This window comes from Cydia strobilella, chromosome 21 (assembly GCF_947568885.1).
Source record: "Cydia strobilella chromosome 21, ilCydStro3.1, whole genome shotgun sequence".
In the NCBI taxonomy this organism is placed as follows: domain Eukaryota; kingdom Metazoa; phylum Arthropoda; class Insecta; order Lepidoptera; family Tortricidae; genus Cydia; species Cydia strobilella.
The window spans coordinates 4,415,167-4,433,799 of NC_086061.1; the positions used below are offsets into that span (position 1 = coordinate 4,415,167).

Below are 18,633 nucleotides of genomic sequence, written 5' to 3' on the forward strand. Positions count from 1 at the left end.
ATATACTTACATTTATACGTATTACATTTAATTAGGCGTAACATTAGTGAAAAATACACAAAAATAAATTGCAATACAATTAATTCCTGAATGCATCGGAAGCACACTTGAGCCGATTATCATGAAGTTATAGCCAATCAGCGGTCTGTGATGCCGGTGTACAAAAATATGCAGTAAAATGGGGTAAACATTGCTACTTAAAATTCTTAAAAAACGTTTACGAAACTTTCAATACAAGTAAATTTATCTAGGCTTTAATATTGTCTTCGGTTACCGCGATAGTTACTCATGAAATAAAACTATGAAAACGGATTATATCGCGTATATTGAATTTATAATACATCCCGACGTTTCGAACTCTTTACAGCGTTCGTGGTCAACGGGTGACCACGAACGCTGTAAAGAGTTCGAAACGTCGGGATGTATTATAAATTCAATATACGCGATATAATCCGTTTTCATAGTTTTATTTTATCTAGGCTTTACTGAAAATCAGCGTCACGATCACAACGTTTGTCCACTTCGGGACATCAAGCTGAGTTAAGACCTTTTAGAGCAATTCTCTGTTCCTTTCAATATTCATTTGTGTACTATGTTTTTTTTACTAATAAATAGTTTAGTTTAGTTGAGTTTATTTCTTTCATAATGATAAATTACAATATAAATTGCAATATTTCTTATCTTATCTATAATATACAAGCATTAACATGTCATTTTCATTTCTAAAACTTAACTTTAATTTTGATTTGTTACTCACGTCACGTCACGTCACGTTTAATAAAGAAGAATTAAAATCTTTTATTTGCTATCTAGACACGCTGTAGCGTGTTCAGCCAACTTTAAAGAAAAAGGAACTGAACACGAACCATTTCGAGCTACTTTTGACCCTTTCACAACTTGAAATCTATTTAGCCTACACACATGAAATTTGGCACATTTATTCAAGCCCCTTAGCTTGTCTAGAATACAAACTTTCATAAACGTAGCTCAAACACTTAGTTCGCATTTCAGTTGGGTTCTTGGGTTGAAAATAAATTGGTTGAAAGACTTGGTTTTTTTATTTTGATAAAAAATAAAAACATTTATAAAATACAAAAAATAACTTTAACGTCATTCTGCATGAAATATAATATACTAGAAGTCAAAGTTCAAGAATAAATAAATTTGAGCTGGCAAAGCGCCTTATAGAGGCTTCTGGTGACCAGAGGGCTGGCCAATATTTTGCCCAACGGATCAGCGATGCCATCCAGCGGGCAACGCGCACCTTACCGAGCAACCAGGATTTAGGTAAAAAATTTTGTTTATAAGTTTTTAATTTTAGTGTTTTTTTAGCCTAATTGTTATAGATAATAAATATTTTTTTTTTAAATTTGTCAGTAATAAGTAGTAAGTAGTAATAAGTTTGTCAAAGGACTGTCTCATTTCAAACATAGACAGAGAGAATCATACTATCTTTGTCTTACACGAGTACTAGCACCCAAAAGAAAAGGATGAGTATAGTTTTTTTTTGTTCTTATTCACTGACAAATTGGTTTGACCAACTTTAGTTACCAAATAATGGTAAAAAATAGTTTTGAGCTGGTCATCCCATATGTGAGTGAAGGAAAAGGAATTTTTAAGAAATAGAAAGAAGTCGCTAATTTATGCGATACGGCGTCTTCATTTTGAGTTTCAATTGCTTAACTTTTTAAAGACAGTTGCGAAACATTACGTTGTGCCCTTGTAGAACGGATAGAGATAGTTCGTTTGAGAGCTATAGTTCTAATAAATAATAGGTAAGCTTGTTTTCTATGCAGTAAGCATTTCACATAATGACGTAGGTAGATACACTATTTCTTTCGGTGGCCTTTGCCGAAACAATTACAAACTATGAATACCAAACACTATCGTATTAACAATAATAACCCTATATCTTCTTTATTTCATGTATAGTTTCTTGATATTTATGATTAATAGTGTTTCTAAACATTGTTTACATTGCAGGTATTTAGAAATTATATCCAAAATGGGCGATCAACAGTTTTTCCTGAAATGGAATGATTTTCAAACGAATATGGTGACTTCGTTCAGGCATTTAAGGGACGAGAAAAGCTTCACCGACGTAAGTAAACAAAGTTATGGTCAGCTCCATGACTGTTTTGATTACAAACAAACAAACAAATATGGCATTTTAACCTCACACTTTTATCCTTGGAAGCTTTCAAAATTTCGATTATGCTTATTTCGATATGCTCTCCATATTAAAAATCATTATATTGTATTGTTTATTTACTAAAATATCACAAAGAATGACAAAATCAATGTTTAATGTTATTGTAAGATTAATATGTACACTAGAATATTAGTGCTTAAAACTAGACTCAAAGGTCATGATAAGATCATTTATACAACAATGTTATGACATGCACTCAAACTATGCGTTGTTTATGATTCTCACTGTAATTCTTTTAGCCTGCATTACATGATTAAAACTTTGCATAGATACCATCGAAATATGTTTTCTTGTAAATAATGCAGATTTATACCATACAGAGATGCGGATTTACTTTTATTGTGATTAGATGTAAATAATATTCTGATCCTTAGGTATCAGAGTACCTACTTGAAATGAAAGGGCTTATTGTGACAATCTCAAATACAGTTTTTTATTTAATATCTCCGAAACTACTGGAAACTACTCGGTCAGGAAAACCTATTAGAAATATACAGTCAAGCTTGAGTCGGACTTAAGAACAAAAATGCGGTTAGGCTGTTTTAGGGACGCAGCCACAATAGTTTACGTGAAACATGGTGTTGTTATTGTGTGATGTATGGAACCCTTAAAATGCTAGTCAGACTCGCACTTGGCCGGTTGTTTATTAAATAAAACCCACCAAATAGAGACTTGTAGGAACCTAGGAATTGCTGTAGGGACGTTATTTGAAGTCAGGTGTAATACTTTTATAATGTAGTACGATTGTATATGGCATATCTGGAACTTCTTCTTCTCTAGCCTAACTGAGTGTCCCACTGCTGGGCAAAGGCCTAACTGGAACTAAATGCACATAATATATATGCCTGAAATTACTTTAATCATTTGTTACTTTTCAGGTGACACTAGCTTGTGAAGGTCAAACATGCAAAGCGCACAAAATGGTGCTCTCAGCGTGTAGTCCATACTTTAAAAGCTTACTAGAGGTGAGTGTTGTACAATCTTCTAAATATACTAGTGGTTCTGAATCATAGACATTATGAACCTCCATGATTTGACCAAAAACTCGATTAACAAAAAGAAAATCATGTGCTCACAAAATCTCACAAGATTCAGTTGAGAAATGCTACACGGCGGCCTAGCCAAGGTGACGATCGCTTGCGCTTCGCTATCGAATCACTTTGTGTCTATCAGGAATCTAGTATAACTGGATCGGGCATGAGGCGTGAGGGAAATAACTGATGAATGATTTCAGTAGGAGTAGCAGAGAAAGCGCTGTTATTGTTTGTCCTTGTCACAGTCCCACATATTTTTTATTCCCCACCGTAAATTTAGTATGGTTTATGGTTGGCTACAAATCTACTGGACCAATAATATTGTCGCATTGCGTATGTTCTGTCCCTCACTGGCGCACGCGTATAGCTCATCTATGTAATGCTAGGTCTATGGTGTCTTATTAATCTTCCATGTTAGTGTGACAGTAACAGTTGCGTTTAGTTCGCTACGTAGCTTTAGCGATTGGCATGTTGTCTACGGCCTGTAGAGATGAAAAGTCGTACAAACAACAGCACTTTTGGGGATGATGATCCTCTAAAGAAATAGAAATTGGATTGGGTTTACTTCAATGCAGATAAAGTTGTGAATGTTTGCAATTTTTTTTTGCCTAGATATTAACAGCGACCCCGCGGCGCATTTGTCGAGGTTTTTTTGATGCGCGTTGCCGACCCTAACACTCCTCTCCCTCGTTGAGCTCTGGCAACCTTACTCACCGGCAGGAACACTATGAGTAGGGTCTAGTGTTATTTGACTGCGGTTTTCTGTAAGGTGGAGGTACTTCCCCAGTTGGGCTCTGCTCTAGATCTGGAATTACATCCGCTGTCCTATGCCCTACCACACAAAGCGAAAGGTCATTCACAGTGCCCATACCTCTCTTTTGGACGTAGTTTAAGGGCATACCCCCGGGTCCGGACGTAGTTTAAGGACATACCCGGGTCCGGGTTTCTTGGTGGTTTTAGTCGGTAGTCGTACCACTGGTTAATCTGTCAACCTTTCTGGTTCCCCCGGATCAGTTGGCATGCGTAAACACATTTGCCCGTTAAAAAAAGACGTTATCGATGAAACGAAGAAGTCTTGTTGTAAATACTTTTGTTGTGATAGCATAGCAAGTGTAAACATGCACGGTATTGCACAGGATGCTAAGCACAAATGTTTATTATGTATGTTATGTTTACGTTTCTCTCTTAGAATGTTTCAACTAAACTTGGATTGTTTCAGTATTCAGTGCCATAGTTTTTTCTCGACTAAGTTTATGCCGCAGATCACCTCAACATTAACAACCTATTGGGGCCATTTGTTTCAGTTGCGTCTAATATTTACTCAGAAATTTGTTATTACAATTCCCATTTGTTTTAACAACTGGTGATAGCAGCTGGAAATAAATAAAAAACTATAGAACCTTTTATTCAGATGGACCTAGTAAGCTCAATAAGCCTTGTGTACTATTTATATAATATCCCTACTATAATATTATAAATGCGAACATAAAGGGGCCCACTGACTATCATATCAGTCTGCCGGACGATATCTGCCTGTCAGTTAGAACAAAAATTTGATAGTTCCCAACAACTGACAGGCCGATATCGTCCGGCGGACTGATAGTCAGTGGGCTCCTTCACTCTGTCTGCCTCTCTGTCTGACTGACTGTTGAGTGGCACTGAACCGATTAAGATGAGTTAGTTTGAGACCTGAGGAAGGACAGGATAGTTTTTATCAATCCGCAATTGATTTAGCAATCACGCAGACAAAGTCGCAATTGTCGCAAAGAAGCTAGTATAGTTATAAATAAATATATGTTTTTGATTTACACGAGTACCGGAGCCCGTTGCTCAAAAGCTTGTCACAAGCGGATGTCACTTTTTGACAGCTTTTGTTAGAAAGGGACATCCGCTTGTATTACAAGTTACAAGCTTTTGAGAAACGGGGGCCTGGTCGTAAACGTTGACGCAACAGAAACTATTTGACCCAAGGGTCACGGCCAGGTCTTGGACTCGCCTGCTGCCTTTCCACTGGCCAACCGCATTGAATTCAAAGGGGGGCCTATACAAGATGCCAATGTTTTGCGCCGCATCGAACGAAACGGTAATCTCACTATCACTCTTCCACATTGCGACAGAGAGACATTAGCGTATCGTTCGCTACGGCGACTGGCACCTTGGCTAGGCACCCTGTAGGCCGAGCACATGATTGACGCGACACTATCTCGCCGCGAGATAGACTACCCGTCTTTTACTAACTGTATGAATTAAAGCGGGACGGGTAGTCTATGTCGCGGCGAGATACTCTCGTGTCAATCATGTGCTAGCCCGGCAGGTGCCAAGTCAAATATTAGATTGTTATAAACATGTCTACAGGAGAATCCATCGAAGCACCCGATAATAATCCTGAAGGACGTGTCGTACCTACATCTGCAAGCCATCTTGGAGTTCATGTATGCCGGAGAAGTGAACGTGTCTCAAGAACAGCTGCCAGCTTTCCTGAAGACTGCCGCCCGCCTCAAGGTATCATGACTAGACATAACACTTGTCTGCAGCTTATCCGCTACGTCACGGGTTCCGAGGCTGCCACAGATGTGTTCATTACGTATGGGATCTAGTCGTGTAACGCTACACATCCACCTACCTTTGATTTTGTTCAAACGTGTCTAAGAAGTAAGAACCATCACCCGGAACCCCGCTTGATATAATTTCGAATTGATTTTGATTATGAAATAAAACTATGAAAACGGATTATATCGCGTATATTGAATTTATAATACATCCCGACGTTTCGAACCCTTTACAGCGTTCGTTTACGTCGGGATGTATTATAAATTCAATATACACGATATAATCCGTTTTCATAGTTTTATTTCATGAGTAACTATCGCGGTAACCGAAGACAATATTATGATTTTGATTACTTCGAATTTACTCCCTGAAAGTGGCTTAAAATTAATTTATTTACGTTTCACGTCCGTCTTCGGCCACCAACTTAAAATGTACCTTTCCACTCAATCAGTCCAGAATTCCATTATTGTTTTTGAGATATTGAACCCTATAAAGGGGCCCACTGACTATTAGTCTGCCTGTCAGTTAGAACAAAAATTTGACAGTTCCGAACAACTGACAGGCCTGACTGATAGTCAGTGGGCCCCTTAAAAGTGAGCTGTTGCAAACCGCAACGCTACATAATATTTCTATGCTATCATTTCTCTAATCAAAACTCATGTTCCAGGTGAAAGGTCTAGCCGAGCCGCCGCCACAGATGCCCAGCATCAAGCGGGAAGGCTAACAGCAGCCTCCGGACCCGACCCCGCCTGCAGACCCTGGGACCCGGCAGTTTTGTATCCCCGACGTTTAGACCCTGGCAATGGCAATCAATAGTGTTGAGGACTGTAAGTTTGATACTAAACCTATTCATAAAGCTTTAGTACATTGATGATATATCTTTTAACCTTTTGGACGCCAATGACGTATATATCGGCAGCGTAGGTCCAACAGCAAGGACCGATTAATTCGTCACAGACCACAGAGCAACATAGACCTACGTGCATTGGCATAAAGTTCAATTTCAGTTTTGACACGGCGTCGAGAAGGTTAAAAGCTGCTAATAATAGCAGATCCCATTTATTGGCAAAAATGTCACCTGATTAAACAGTCTATGCATGTTTTTGCAATGTACTAATAAATAAGACGTCAACGATTCAAAACTAAGCAATGTGGTCTCAGGAATACATGAAATTATATTTGACATAAAATATATATAAGATACACTCACCGACACATTTACAGTACACTAAGACCAAACTTTTATTTCATAACATGCCAATTTCCTTGTGTTCACGCAACGCACACATTTATACCTCTATGGCGAGCGGTGATTGGCTTAAACTTGTATGTGTGCGTGCGAAGCGGCTTGTCGTGAAGTCACATTATTGTCTTAGCGACCGGCCACACTTATTAAAACTCTGTGCTTACAGTTACACCATAAGGCACCAAATTGTGTTATTTTTCTATAAATCCATATACAATAGTGAATCTCGGCTTTTCTCTCTTTTCTAAAGCATTTTATGAAATCAAGTTTTTGAGTGTGTATTTGAATATTGAAATGAATTTCACGTATAATGCTCTTAATGTGCATTTAGCAATATAAATAATTAAATAGCCTTATTAGCACGCCATGGAATCAAAACTTCTTTTTTTGTAATTTATACTTCACAGCAAGGTTTGTGATTCACTTTTCAAAATAGATAATTATTATACCTTTCAAATAACTGCATTTCAGTAAAAATCATAGACAAGGTATACTAAGATGCGTAAAATAATGAAAAATATAGTCATTACATCTTAGTTACCTACCGTATGGTGTACAGCGAGGTGAAAAATAGCATGGACACATTATGAATGGAATTCATTCATAGTGGCCATGCACTTTTGCAGCTGGTTGTACAGGGTTGTGCAGTGCCTTGTACTTTAACTGTCAAATTTGCGTCACTTACACGTCTTAGTATTCGTTTGTCTATGGTTTAAAGTGACTGCTATTAACTTGTCAGAAATTTTCAATATTAAGAACAAAACTTCAGTTGTATATAAATCTAATTCTCAACACAATATACAAATCTTATATAAGTTAAGCGAAAATGAGTTGATGTTTGTATGTTCGCAACAGTATGGTTAGGCGGTCTTCACATGGATGCTCCGCACGCCTAACCGGTGTGCGAGCGAGATCGCTACGTGAATAGCGCTGTCCCGCCCACACACCGGAGAGGCGGCAGTGTGATAATCGCGATAGATTTATTTCTAAATGTATAGCACAGAAAGAACCTACATCCCTTCAATACCCAAGTTACCTAGCAGCCAAAGCGTCGTAAAGATAGTTTTTTCCATAACTTCATAACTTTTTACTTATAGCTGTTACATTAGATTTGATAATCCATATTTATTTATTCAACAAATTACACAGTATGACAGTTAAAACCAATTCACTGTGGAATTTATATAAAGTGTATACAATTATGTAATCAATAATATAAAAGAACATTTAAATATACAAATCTAATATATAGTTGACTGGTACTTGGTAGAGAATGCCATTTGGCATTAAGTCCGCCATTTGTACATTGTTGTAAAGCCTGACCAGGAATATATGATCACGCGCCATGTTGGGGAATTTCTCTGGAACTAATTATGTTCATACTATACTGAACTGTCACCCTATACATAAGAATAAACAGCGCCCTCTTGACAATGGTCATATATTACTGGTTATGCTTTATATATTTTGTGCAATAAGGTTTAAAAAAAAATTTAGAAAATATTGAGGGTGCCACTTCCTACGTAACTGTCACATTTTTGACGCAAAATGCTTAAACATGGCAACAATTTAGTATGGATTTTTTTTAGTTCGATTTTATTTAATTTCTACTATTTTTTATCGCAGACCTCGCGACCCACCATGACTGTCTGCCATTTTGAATATAAAAAAAAAACATAAACAGAAGCACTTTATTGCACGAAACAAGTACATAACATAACACAGAAAGAATACAATGAATGTGTACTAAGGCGAAACCCTTTAAGGGATCTCTTCCAGCTAAATTTAACGAGAATCTTTCGAGAAATATGACCAGTAGAGAACAGCCAGACAGACATACGAAAGCAGTTTTTCCTGAGATGAAATGCGAAACCTTTAGTTCGCTCGGTCAATTATTTATAACTACTAAAGATTTTAGTGGTATTTGACATCTAGAAAGAATCCCACATGGGTGAAGTAACGGGCTTAGCTAATGCAAAATCATTACAGCATTTAAATATAATAAACGTGAGTGAATCGGTTTAATATATTTAATATTAAAGTTTTGTTATTAAAATCGGTACAGCATTTTTAATGTCAACAGCTATAAGTGGAAAGTATTTGGTTGATTCTGTGCTGTCATCACCAACTACTAGCTTTCTACCAATGGTTGCCTTACTATTATCGAGGTATATCTATAATGAACGTTGTACATTGATTTTGTAACTTAAGACGAAAGGGAACGGCCGCTTCTCCATTCAAACATAGTCCATTTTCCTCTCTGGATATTGACATTATGGAAAATATTTTTGCATAATTTGATGTATATTAACGATAGCTATGCCTCTACGTTTGACTTTTTTCTATTTTTTGATTAATGTAAAAATTAGGAGCGAAAAACAGATTTCATACAAATTTTTAAATGCTTCCAAGTTTTATAATAATAAAAAATTGAAAAGAAATCACACGTAGGGGCATAGTATTTGTTGTTATACCGGCAACAGAAATACATCATCTGTGAAAATTTCAACTGTCTAGCTATGACGGTTCATGAGATACAGCCTGGTGACAGACAGACGGACAGTGGAGTCTTAGTAATAGGGTCTCGTTTTTACCCTTTGGGTACGGAACCCTAAAAAAGTATTATCGTGAAAAAAGTTAATATGCATGTGTGAAGAAAGTTAGTAGTGCAGAACTATAAAATAAGTTTGACAGTTCTAGTAGCAGCTTGAGCAGCGCCATCTACTTAAGTTAACAAAGTTTCTTTCAATTGTAATCATACCATTTTGTTCTATACAATACATAATTCAAAACAATATGTCACATCAATGTACACTTTCATTATTACTGATAATAGTGTCTCTAATTAATAATAAGGCTGTTGTTGTTGACCCCGCAATAATTTATGTGAATATATCTATTATCTAGTAACGTTTCATATTTTAACTAATTTAGTTATAATCCACACTTGTAAGTACATTAAGTATTACAGCTATCTCTTTCGCAAGCACTGGTAGCATAAATTACGAGTTAAACTAATTTCGAACCTTCAAGGCTCGTCTTTAAGGCTCGATGACATTATAAAGTACGGACGCTAAGAAGAATTTCGTAAGTACATTGACCCGCCTGTCCCTGGGCGTTTTCTAAAATAAATATTGAAAACCTGATTCGTTCAAATCTGGACATTCTTGGGCTCATTCTACTCAGATACGACAGCATTCTCTATCCTGCCATTTAAAAAAAAATCCCAAAATTTTCATTCCATTACGTCACGTTTGTGCGAGAAAAAAAATCACTTGTATGTGCGTGACGTAGTGAAATGAACAATTTTCATACAAATTTTTGGGACATTTTTTATCATTACGATTGAACATGCTAGTGATTCCGAGTTGAAAGAACCCAAAAACACCAGGATCTGTGAGAATTAGGTTTTCAATAATTATTTTAGAAAACTCCTCCTGTTCCTGTCCCGCCCATGATGGCAGCTGTCAATGTCACTGTGCGAGCGAAACAACAATATAATTATGCGCGTGCGATAGAGATAGGAACATTCGGGTCAATGTACCAAATTCCTTATGGAAAGCGTCCTTTTTTTTAAATATTTAAAATGTATTAAGGTGACGTTTTATGGACCATAATAGTTACGACTTGGGAAAGTCATGGATTCACAAAAAATTGTGTTTAATTTCTAAACATATCTAAATCAATAGGTGCAATGTTCATTTCTTATAAGATAAGTGTATTATTTCAATGTATACCTTTAGAATTTATGGACTATGTATGTATTTTACAAGCTAAATCCAATGAACTGAATATTGGCTTAAGGTTTTATTTTTATTTTTTTAAACTTACTATTTTCAATATCCTTATGTTCTTTAGGTTGATTTCCGATCGAAATTTTAACGAAGAAACGATTAACAATAAGTTAAAAAAGCTTCTTCCATTAAAATTGATTTTGTTTATTTTATAAGACAATTTTTTTATGAACTTTCGAGGTAGTCTTTCACGTTTTGTAAGTAATATTTTTTCGATGTGTCTACTATCCTCTCGCGTTGAATGATAATCCCTATGAGAAGTGTGATAGAGACCAATATTCGACACGAGAGGCATAATTCTTATGACTATCAGCTTCTTATAATAACATATTATGTAATAACATATAATATTTAAAATCACGAAAGTTCCATAAAATCGGACTTTTAAAATAAACAGGAAACGCCTTTTTAGTTTTAAGCTATCTCTAGACTTTAGCACTTCTAGTTTCGCTTACAATTCCACTATATTTTTTTAGAATAACATAATGCCATCAATTTACCTCACTTTTGGCAGTTGGGTAAATTCTTTGCATTATTTTTAATTGTTTTCAACCGTGCTCCATATGATCTTGGCTTACTCTTTTTTTTCATACATAATTTCAAGTTATGATAGCAAATGTGCCTTTTCTTCATATAACCTGGACTTATAAAAAGCGTGTTGTCTCTTCCGAACATCTTGGTTTCATCATGAAATCTATTATCCTTAGGCAGGATTACACTTGTAAGTTTTACTTACGCCTTACGTAAGTAGGGACACAGCTATACTACAGAATGAGATATGAATATCGTTATCTCATTCTAGCAAATAGTTTTGTCCCTACTTACGTAAGTTTAAACTTACAAGTGTAATCCTGGCCTTAAAAAATAATCTAATTTTAAATTTTACCACGTAAAATTGTAATAATTATCAATATTATCATGCTCTATATGTAAAATATTTCTAAAGTTTTTAACTAGCTGAATTTTTTGTGGTAAAAATTATAAAAGGATCAAACAATATTAAAAGTGAATCCCCATTGTAATTAGACTAAGACAGGTTTGTATGGAGCCTAATGTTAGTGAATGTTGTAAAAATGTAAATCTGATAGATATTTTAGACAGGAAACGTGCTGATCACATGAAGCTAGTTAGTAATGATTGAAATTATGAAAGATTTGTAATTTTTAGATAATACAAAGGATTACAATATTTGGTATGTTTTATTCGAGCCCCTATGACTTATGTATTTACGGCGCCTACATATCTGGGGCACGGCCGTGCCCCCGCCGAGACAAGACAAACGGCACTGCCTCTTTACTCGACGCGTTTTTCGAATCCTCGTAGTTTCGGCTTGGATAAAGCTAGAGATCATTTTTTGGGTTCCGTAGTCAACTAGGAATCCTTGTAGTTTCTCCATGTCCGTCCTCCGCTTCGTTGAGCATTAGACTTTCCGTTTGCCGCGACATCTATTGTCGAGTAGCAGTACTGATAGTTCCGCTACTTGACGCTAGATGTAGACTACAAAAATAACAGTCAGTAAAAAATATAATTTGGTTACGCCGACGAAATCGTACAATAAAAACTAGAAAAAATTTTTTTTTTTAGGGTAGCTGCCCTATACGAAAAGCGAAGGAATGCGGATAGAAAAATTCGGTAAGAATGAGGGCTACCGTTTTTGCGCTCACCAGTTGGCGCGTGTATATATAGGTCCAGAAAAACAGATCTCAAAATTCTTCTATGCTTATTTTTATAAAATCAATACGTTCTAATATACACAAAAGTATTTTAACGTCTAAATGTGCCATTTTTCGACCTGTTTAATTTTGCATATATTTTAGTTGGCACTTTTTTAAACCGCTAACATTCATTGAGCTATTCTTATTGTGTACCATGATTAATCAAAGATTGACAAATATTTACCACAATTATGAATAAGGAGTGAAAATTCCCGATAAAAAAGCTTGAAACCCCCAAAACTTGTATGCATTTGACATTTTGAAAGACCTCCATCTACACTAGCGCCCTTTAGCGGCGAAATTAAACGCGGTAGCCCTCATGAATACACTTTTCGTCAGTCGCGACACATGTGACATCTAGTGTCGAGTAGCAGTACTGATAGTTCAGCTACTTGACGCGAGATGTAGACTACGAAAATTAGTATTTTAGCAACAAATTATATTTGGTTACGCCGACAAAAGCGGAGGAATGCGGATAGAGAAATTCGGTAAAAATTACACTAATAGTTTTAAAAAAACAAGTGCATTGATATACACGCATCAGCTTTCAGCTGCTAGTGTATTAAACAATATAATATAATTACCTAGACAAACTCAACTTACGGGTATGATATAGCCTATAAATGTGAAAACACCGTGTACAAGTGTTTAACAAAAGGGGCCCACTGATTATCAGTCCGCCGGACGATATCAGCCTGTCATAACAAAACTTGACAGTTCCGAACAACTGACTGGCTTATATCGTCCGGCGGACTGGTAATCAGTGGGCCCGTTAGTGTGAAATGAAACTTGACAGATATGGATTTTGTTTTATTGTAAAGTCATAATCTAGTTTACAAGTAGGGCTCCGGGAATTCGAACGTCACCTCGCGCCCCGTCAGCTTCTTGTACACGGACTGGAAGGTGTCCACCTGTACACGGACAAAACCATTGGTTACTAATTACATATCAACTCTGTACAAACATCAATTATAATTGGGTTGGTAAATAGCTTAGCAGATAATCCGACAGCAGAGATTTTGTAATAATTCTTATATTTCTTACACTGTATTATTTACAGAGGACAGGTGCAAATTGCGGAAAGGCCATGCCAGGATAAGTTAAGTGAATCTATCTACCCCCAGCGAGTTTTGGCTTTTTTTTTTTGATGATGTGGCTTTCTATTAGTTAGTATGCAAAATTTCAGCCCCCCAAACATAATAGTATAAAAAAGAAAAAGAAATATGAAATTCAATATTTTTTTTCTAGCCAGCCCATTATGACGTTCGTCACGTATATTGTGAATATAGTAAAGACAATTATATGACATCAATTATAGGATATATTGCTGCACAAATAAATTTAAAAAAAATTGCACACTTGTTACCATATTGTTACTAATAGAAAACCACATCATCAAAAAAAAAATATAAGCCAAAACTCGCTAAGGGGAGATTCACTTACCAAGTCGCCAACACACGACGTGGTGAAAATAGAATTTTCATTTCTCATGCTCTAAAAGTGGGTCGTTGTTGCACTAGAGCATTTTACTTTCGTAGTACGTTTTTTCTTATTTTTTACGATAAGCAATTAAAATTTGGTTTTAAGTGGATTTGTTGTACTATTTCCATTCTGATAAAGCACCCTCAATAAATACTATGAAAGTTTATACTTAGTCATGTTTTTTAAATGCACATATATTTTACTTTCGTCGTATTCGAAATGAAAAGTAGAGTGTTTAACTCGGATGAAAGGCACCATTTCAGTCTTGGACTACTACAAACTACCTCGACAGAAAAGGGAGCCTTTCATCCCTTCATAATATTTGGCAGCTGCCAACTGTCAAATAATGTCCCACATCCACTAGGGCAGCGCCACAGTAATGCACGGAGCGAATACGTTACTACTAGGCATAGGCCTCCTTTTAGTAAGCTCAGTGCCCATAAATGAAAAAGGCTTTGTCCCACTGCAGCATAACATGAGCGCGCAATAGGAATTTTGACAGTAAACAACCGGGCACAATTTGGGAAAATGAAGATGTGTTGCCAATTGGGAATATTAGGCGAAACTATGCGCAGGTGGCGCCACTACCACAATCTGAGGGTCTATCGCGAAACAAGAAAATCGAAATTTCGTTATCTAACATCTCTGTCACTCTTGCATACTCTTGCGAAATTTCGGATTCGTATTTCCCGGTAGGTCCTCTGTAAACAAACTGCTGCACTCTGGTGGCAGAACATTGCAGTAATATCCCCTATTGCTCGGATGCATTGAAAAACCTTTGGCGCCATTCATTTATTACGTAAGACGATTGCTGCCAGATTTTGACCCCTCCCCCCATTGTAAGAAAAAATAAGAATAGGCAGACCCCCACTCCCCTGTGTAATATTTATTACGTAAGAATCTGAAGGAAAAATTAATACACACTAGGTTTGCATTAATTCTGATTTTCAAAGAAATTAGCAACAATTATTTTGTGCCTACAGATGTACATAAATTATATTATTTGGAATAATAATCAACTTTGATTGCATTTTAAAGTTTTCCTATAACCGAACTCGCGCGGATGCACGCGATTTTTCAAAATTATTGTAATCTCACGTAAAAACTATCAAGACGATCCCAGGATTAGGAAAAAAAAAGACATGGTCGGCCTCTCTTCCCCCCCTAAATTTCCTTACATAATAAATTAATGGCGCCTTTACAAAAACAAGTTAAACAAGAGAATGACCTTGTGTTCAATAGTAGTCTGCTGATTCTTGTCAAGGTGCACCTTGATGAGCTGCGAGCCGTCCAGCTTGATGCGGATGCGCTTGCCCACGATCTCGGCCGGGAACACCAGGTCCTCGAGGATGGCGTCGTATACTGACGTTAGGGTCCTGAAACAGTGGTCACGTTTATAAACAACAGCACAGAATAAATAGTACTACCGTACATAAAGGACAAACAAAACCGAAGTTTGACAGCGATTCAGGGACGAATCACGCTGTTCTAATGTATGGCACTATCCTTTTCGGCTATTTAGTGTTGTCAAAATTCAAGTCATTACCTTATCTGTGGTCGTGCACGCAGATGGGACGTCAAGTTGTGTCAACCCTAATTGCTCGGAGCAATGCTGAGCCGAACGGAACCGAGAAAGCCCGAAAGGAGGAGTGTCCCCCACTGACAACAGTAGGCATGAAGTGTCAGTGAATTTAGGCAATAGCTAATGATTTTATGAATGGCAAAAACAGGGTTGTAAACCTTGGCTCGAGCAGAACCAGAAGAATACAAAAACAGGGTTTTCTCACTTTGAATGCACTAATGCTCTTCTTACTCTCTCCCATCAATTCCAGCCTACTTTGATTTATTTTGAAAATTTATTCTACATTGCTCTTGAGGAAAATGGGAAATATTAGACTTACATAGCAGTCACATTCCTAACCGTTTTCTTAATGTTACCTATTTAGATTTGATCCAATTTAAAATTATTCTAAACAATTTATATTAATAATTGAATTTCATTTCATTTGGGTTATCTAGGGCAGTAGCACTAGAGACCAAGAGAACTCTGCAGCGATTTTGATGGCGCAGATTGTGCAAGTGCTATTTAATACATCATAATTTCATAGAACTTTGACATTTAAAATAGCACTTGCAGTCTGGGCTATCAAAATCGCTGCAGAGTTATCTTGGTCTAACTCTACTCCATTTTCCTCATGCATATTAGGCACCAGTTATTGGAAAATGCTCAAGAAACTAACCATACCAGGCCTATGGAACTCTCCGCGCGAACTCGGATTTATATGCCTACGAATCTCGTCCCGCCGGCGGTACAAAAGCCAGCTAGCTAGTTGGTTGCGACGCGCGCTCACGCACGCACGTCACCGCGCGCTATGCCAAAGAAATGATTGTCTTGGATTGGATGGCACACGTAGATGGATGCAGAAACAATAAAAAATATTGTTTTTTCCTCTTTTGACCTACACCTACTGTTATTATTTTTACAATAGTTACAAACTACGTAGGTACTATTAAATTGTTTTAAAGATCTAGGTAATGTTTTTTTTTGACACATTTATAGTTAAATATCTACCTAAGACACCTAAATATTGGAAAGAAGCGGCAATCCTAGTGTTATGTCGGCGCGCGCGGTGCGGCGTATTTTTGTGTAGGTATCAAAACGTATTTGCGTTTTTTTTAGATAAGTATCTGTTCGTAAGAACTATTATACAATCTGCTACACTAAATTTTAGGATAGAGCAAACTAGATCAAAACCAAACCTTCAGTTTCGGTGTTGGCAAAATATCTTGTTTGTCCAATCTATAGTGCTATAAACCTTTCTCCCTATACATTCCATTTTGACATTTGTTTGTTAGAAAAGGGCTATTTAATGCCAGTTTTCTATACAATATGAATGAGGCGTTGATTTTTACCTTGATCTTGGCCTCTTCTGTTTGATAGCAACGCGCGTCTTGTGGCTAGGCTTGGGCAGAATCTTGCGGTCTCCGATGAAAACTACATGCTTGCCGCTGAACTTCTTCTCCAGCTCTCGGACCAGGCGGATCTGGATCTTCTGGAATGCCTTCAGCTTGGGCATTGGCACGTAGATGATGATTGACTGGAAATTAAGAGAGAAGTTTGTTAATAGTGTGTAACAGAATCCAATCATTAAATTAATACTAATAATATAGTTTACAAATTGGCACACAGATTGTTAATATTTAACCTGGAATAAAGCATAGAAAACTTTCTATCCTGGAGTTTATACCCTATGGGTTGAATTGTTACTTCTTGTCTGTGAATTTGTCCTCTTTTTGCACTATTTTTGAGAACATTTTCCACTGTACAGCACAACACAACAGAGGTTTGGACTCACGATTTTTGATCACACACATGTAAGAAAACAACTAAAATGTAGGTATGAAACTAAATTTCTTCTCTTCAAGTTACCCTTACGAACATTTAAAACTTGGATTCTTCTGCTCAATTTTCCTCTCAAAATAAAACAAATTATATTGTTATTTTCATATTGCTATATTCCACTTTGCATGTGCATCAAAATAAATGTCACATCCAAAACATTATAGTGGCAGTGGCAGACTTACTCGTCTATATAACCATCACATATACTTCATCCTGCCTTGGCTTATAATATGACTGATATGCCACATCTCACATCTTGGACATGCTGTGTCACATTTAGCGTAAACAAAACAAGATATCCCTTCTAAAGGACTCTAAAGCTGTTTCTGAACCAAATGAATTTATTTACTAAATACCTTTTTATTGTGCAGTTCAATCTCCTTAGCCTTGGTAATGTAAAGCTCCCTAAGCTGCGCCTTCAGGTCGGAGTTGGTCTCCAACTCGACCAGGGCCTGCGAGATCGACGTCTCGAAGGGGTCGGCATCGGCCGCGCTAGCTTTGATGATCTTCGTACTCATCTAGAAACCACAATTCACAATTTTAACACGGCCATAGATTTATAGGTTAGAAAACATTTTAACCTCACGACTTAGCAATTAACGCAGAAATTCACTAAGGAATCAACACTGAGCGCTTTTTTTATTAAGCTTTAACGACTGCTAAGGTTAAATTTATTTTTTAGTTCACTTTAACCAATAAAAACAACGTTGAACACACAGGGATCCGAAGTGTCACCACAAAATATCCATGTAATCTTTACCGTAACTGCCGGAATATGGAAAGAATTAAATTCCTAATTAAATGAAAAGGTGGATAAATGTATTATTTGTGGTATAATGCTATTTATTATACTAAAATTATTTAAAAATTCTTATCGACAGCTACCTTGAGAACTAACCGGGAGCGAAAGAGATAGAAAACCAGTGTGCCCAGCGTTAACACCTAAAAATCTTCCATATGTGGTTCAATTTTCAACAAAATGAAAGTATACGAAAATCAATTTTTAAAATATAACTATGGTTACAAATTAGTGGATTGATCATTATTTTATAAAAAGAGTAGTTATATTCCTAAAATTTTATAATTTTGATCACAACTATTTTTATAAACTGAAATAAACTACTGAATAGTAGAAATATAATAAACGGTAACATTTAAGTCGTTCGGAAATACTGAATTATTTTTGATCAATTTTTA

General features: G+C 36.5%; 2 protein-coding genes across 3 annotated transcripts; one reads left to right on the forward strand and one right to left on the reverse strand.

The window, feature by feature from the left end:
- The first annotated feature begins 1,608 nt into the window (after positions 1-1,608).
- LOC134751033 (longitudinals lacking protein-like) lies at positions 1,609-12,024 on the forward strand. Its single transcript, XM_063686367.1, has 5 exons — positions 1,609-1,775; positions 1,984-2,101; positions 3,091-3,177; positions 5,602-5,748; positions 6,464-12,024. The coding sequence occupies exons 2-5, from the start codon at positions 2,006-2,008 to the stop codon at positions 6,518-6,520; spliced, it is 387 nt and encodes a 128-aa protein (XP_063542437.1). The 5' UTR covers positions 1,609-1,775; positions 1,984-2,005; the 3' UTR covers positions 6,521-12,024.
- Positions 12,025-13,348: 1,324 nt separating this feature from the next.
- Positions 13,349-18,378, reverse strand: LOC134751029 (small ribosomal subunit protein eS7). 2 transcript variants are annotated; one of them, XM_063686360.1, is made up of 5 exons: positions 18,322-18,378; positions 17,793-17,954; positions 16,947-17,131; positions 15,262-15,409; positions 13,349-13,462 (listed from the first exon to the last, which is right to left on the reverse strand). In XM_063686360.1, the coding sequence occupies exons 2-5, from the start codon at positions 17,952-17,954 to the stop codon at positions 13,385-13,387; spliced, it is 573 nt and encodes a 190-aa protein (XP_063542430.1). In that variant the 5' UTR covers positions 18,322-18,378; the 3' UTR covers positions 13,349-13,384. The 2 variants fall into 2 exon arrangements, with proteins under 2 accessions (XP_063542430.1, XP_063542431.1); XM_063686361.1 differs by lacking the exon at positions 18,322-18,378 and adding an exon at positions 18,197-18,220.
- Between the last annotated feature and the right edge of the window lie 255 nt (positions 18,379-18,633).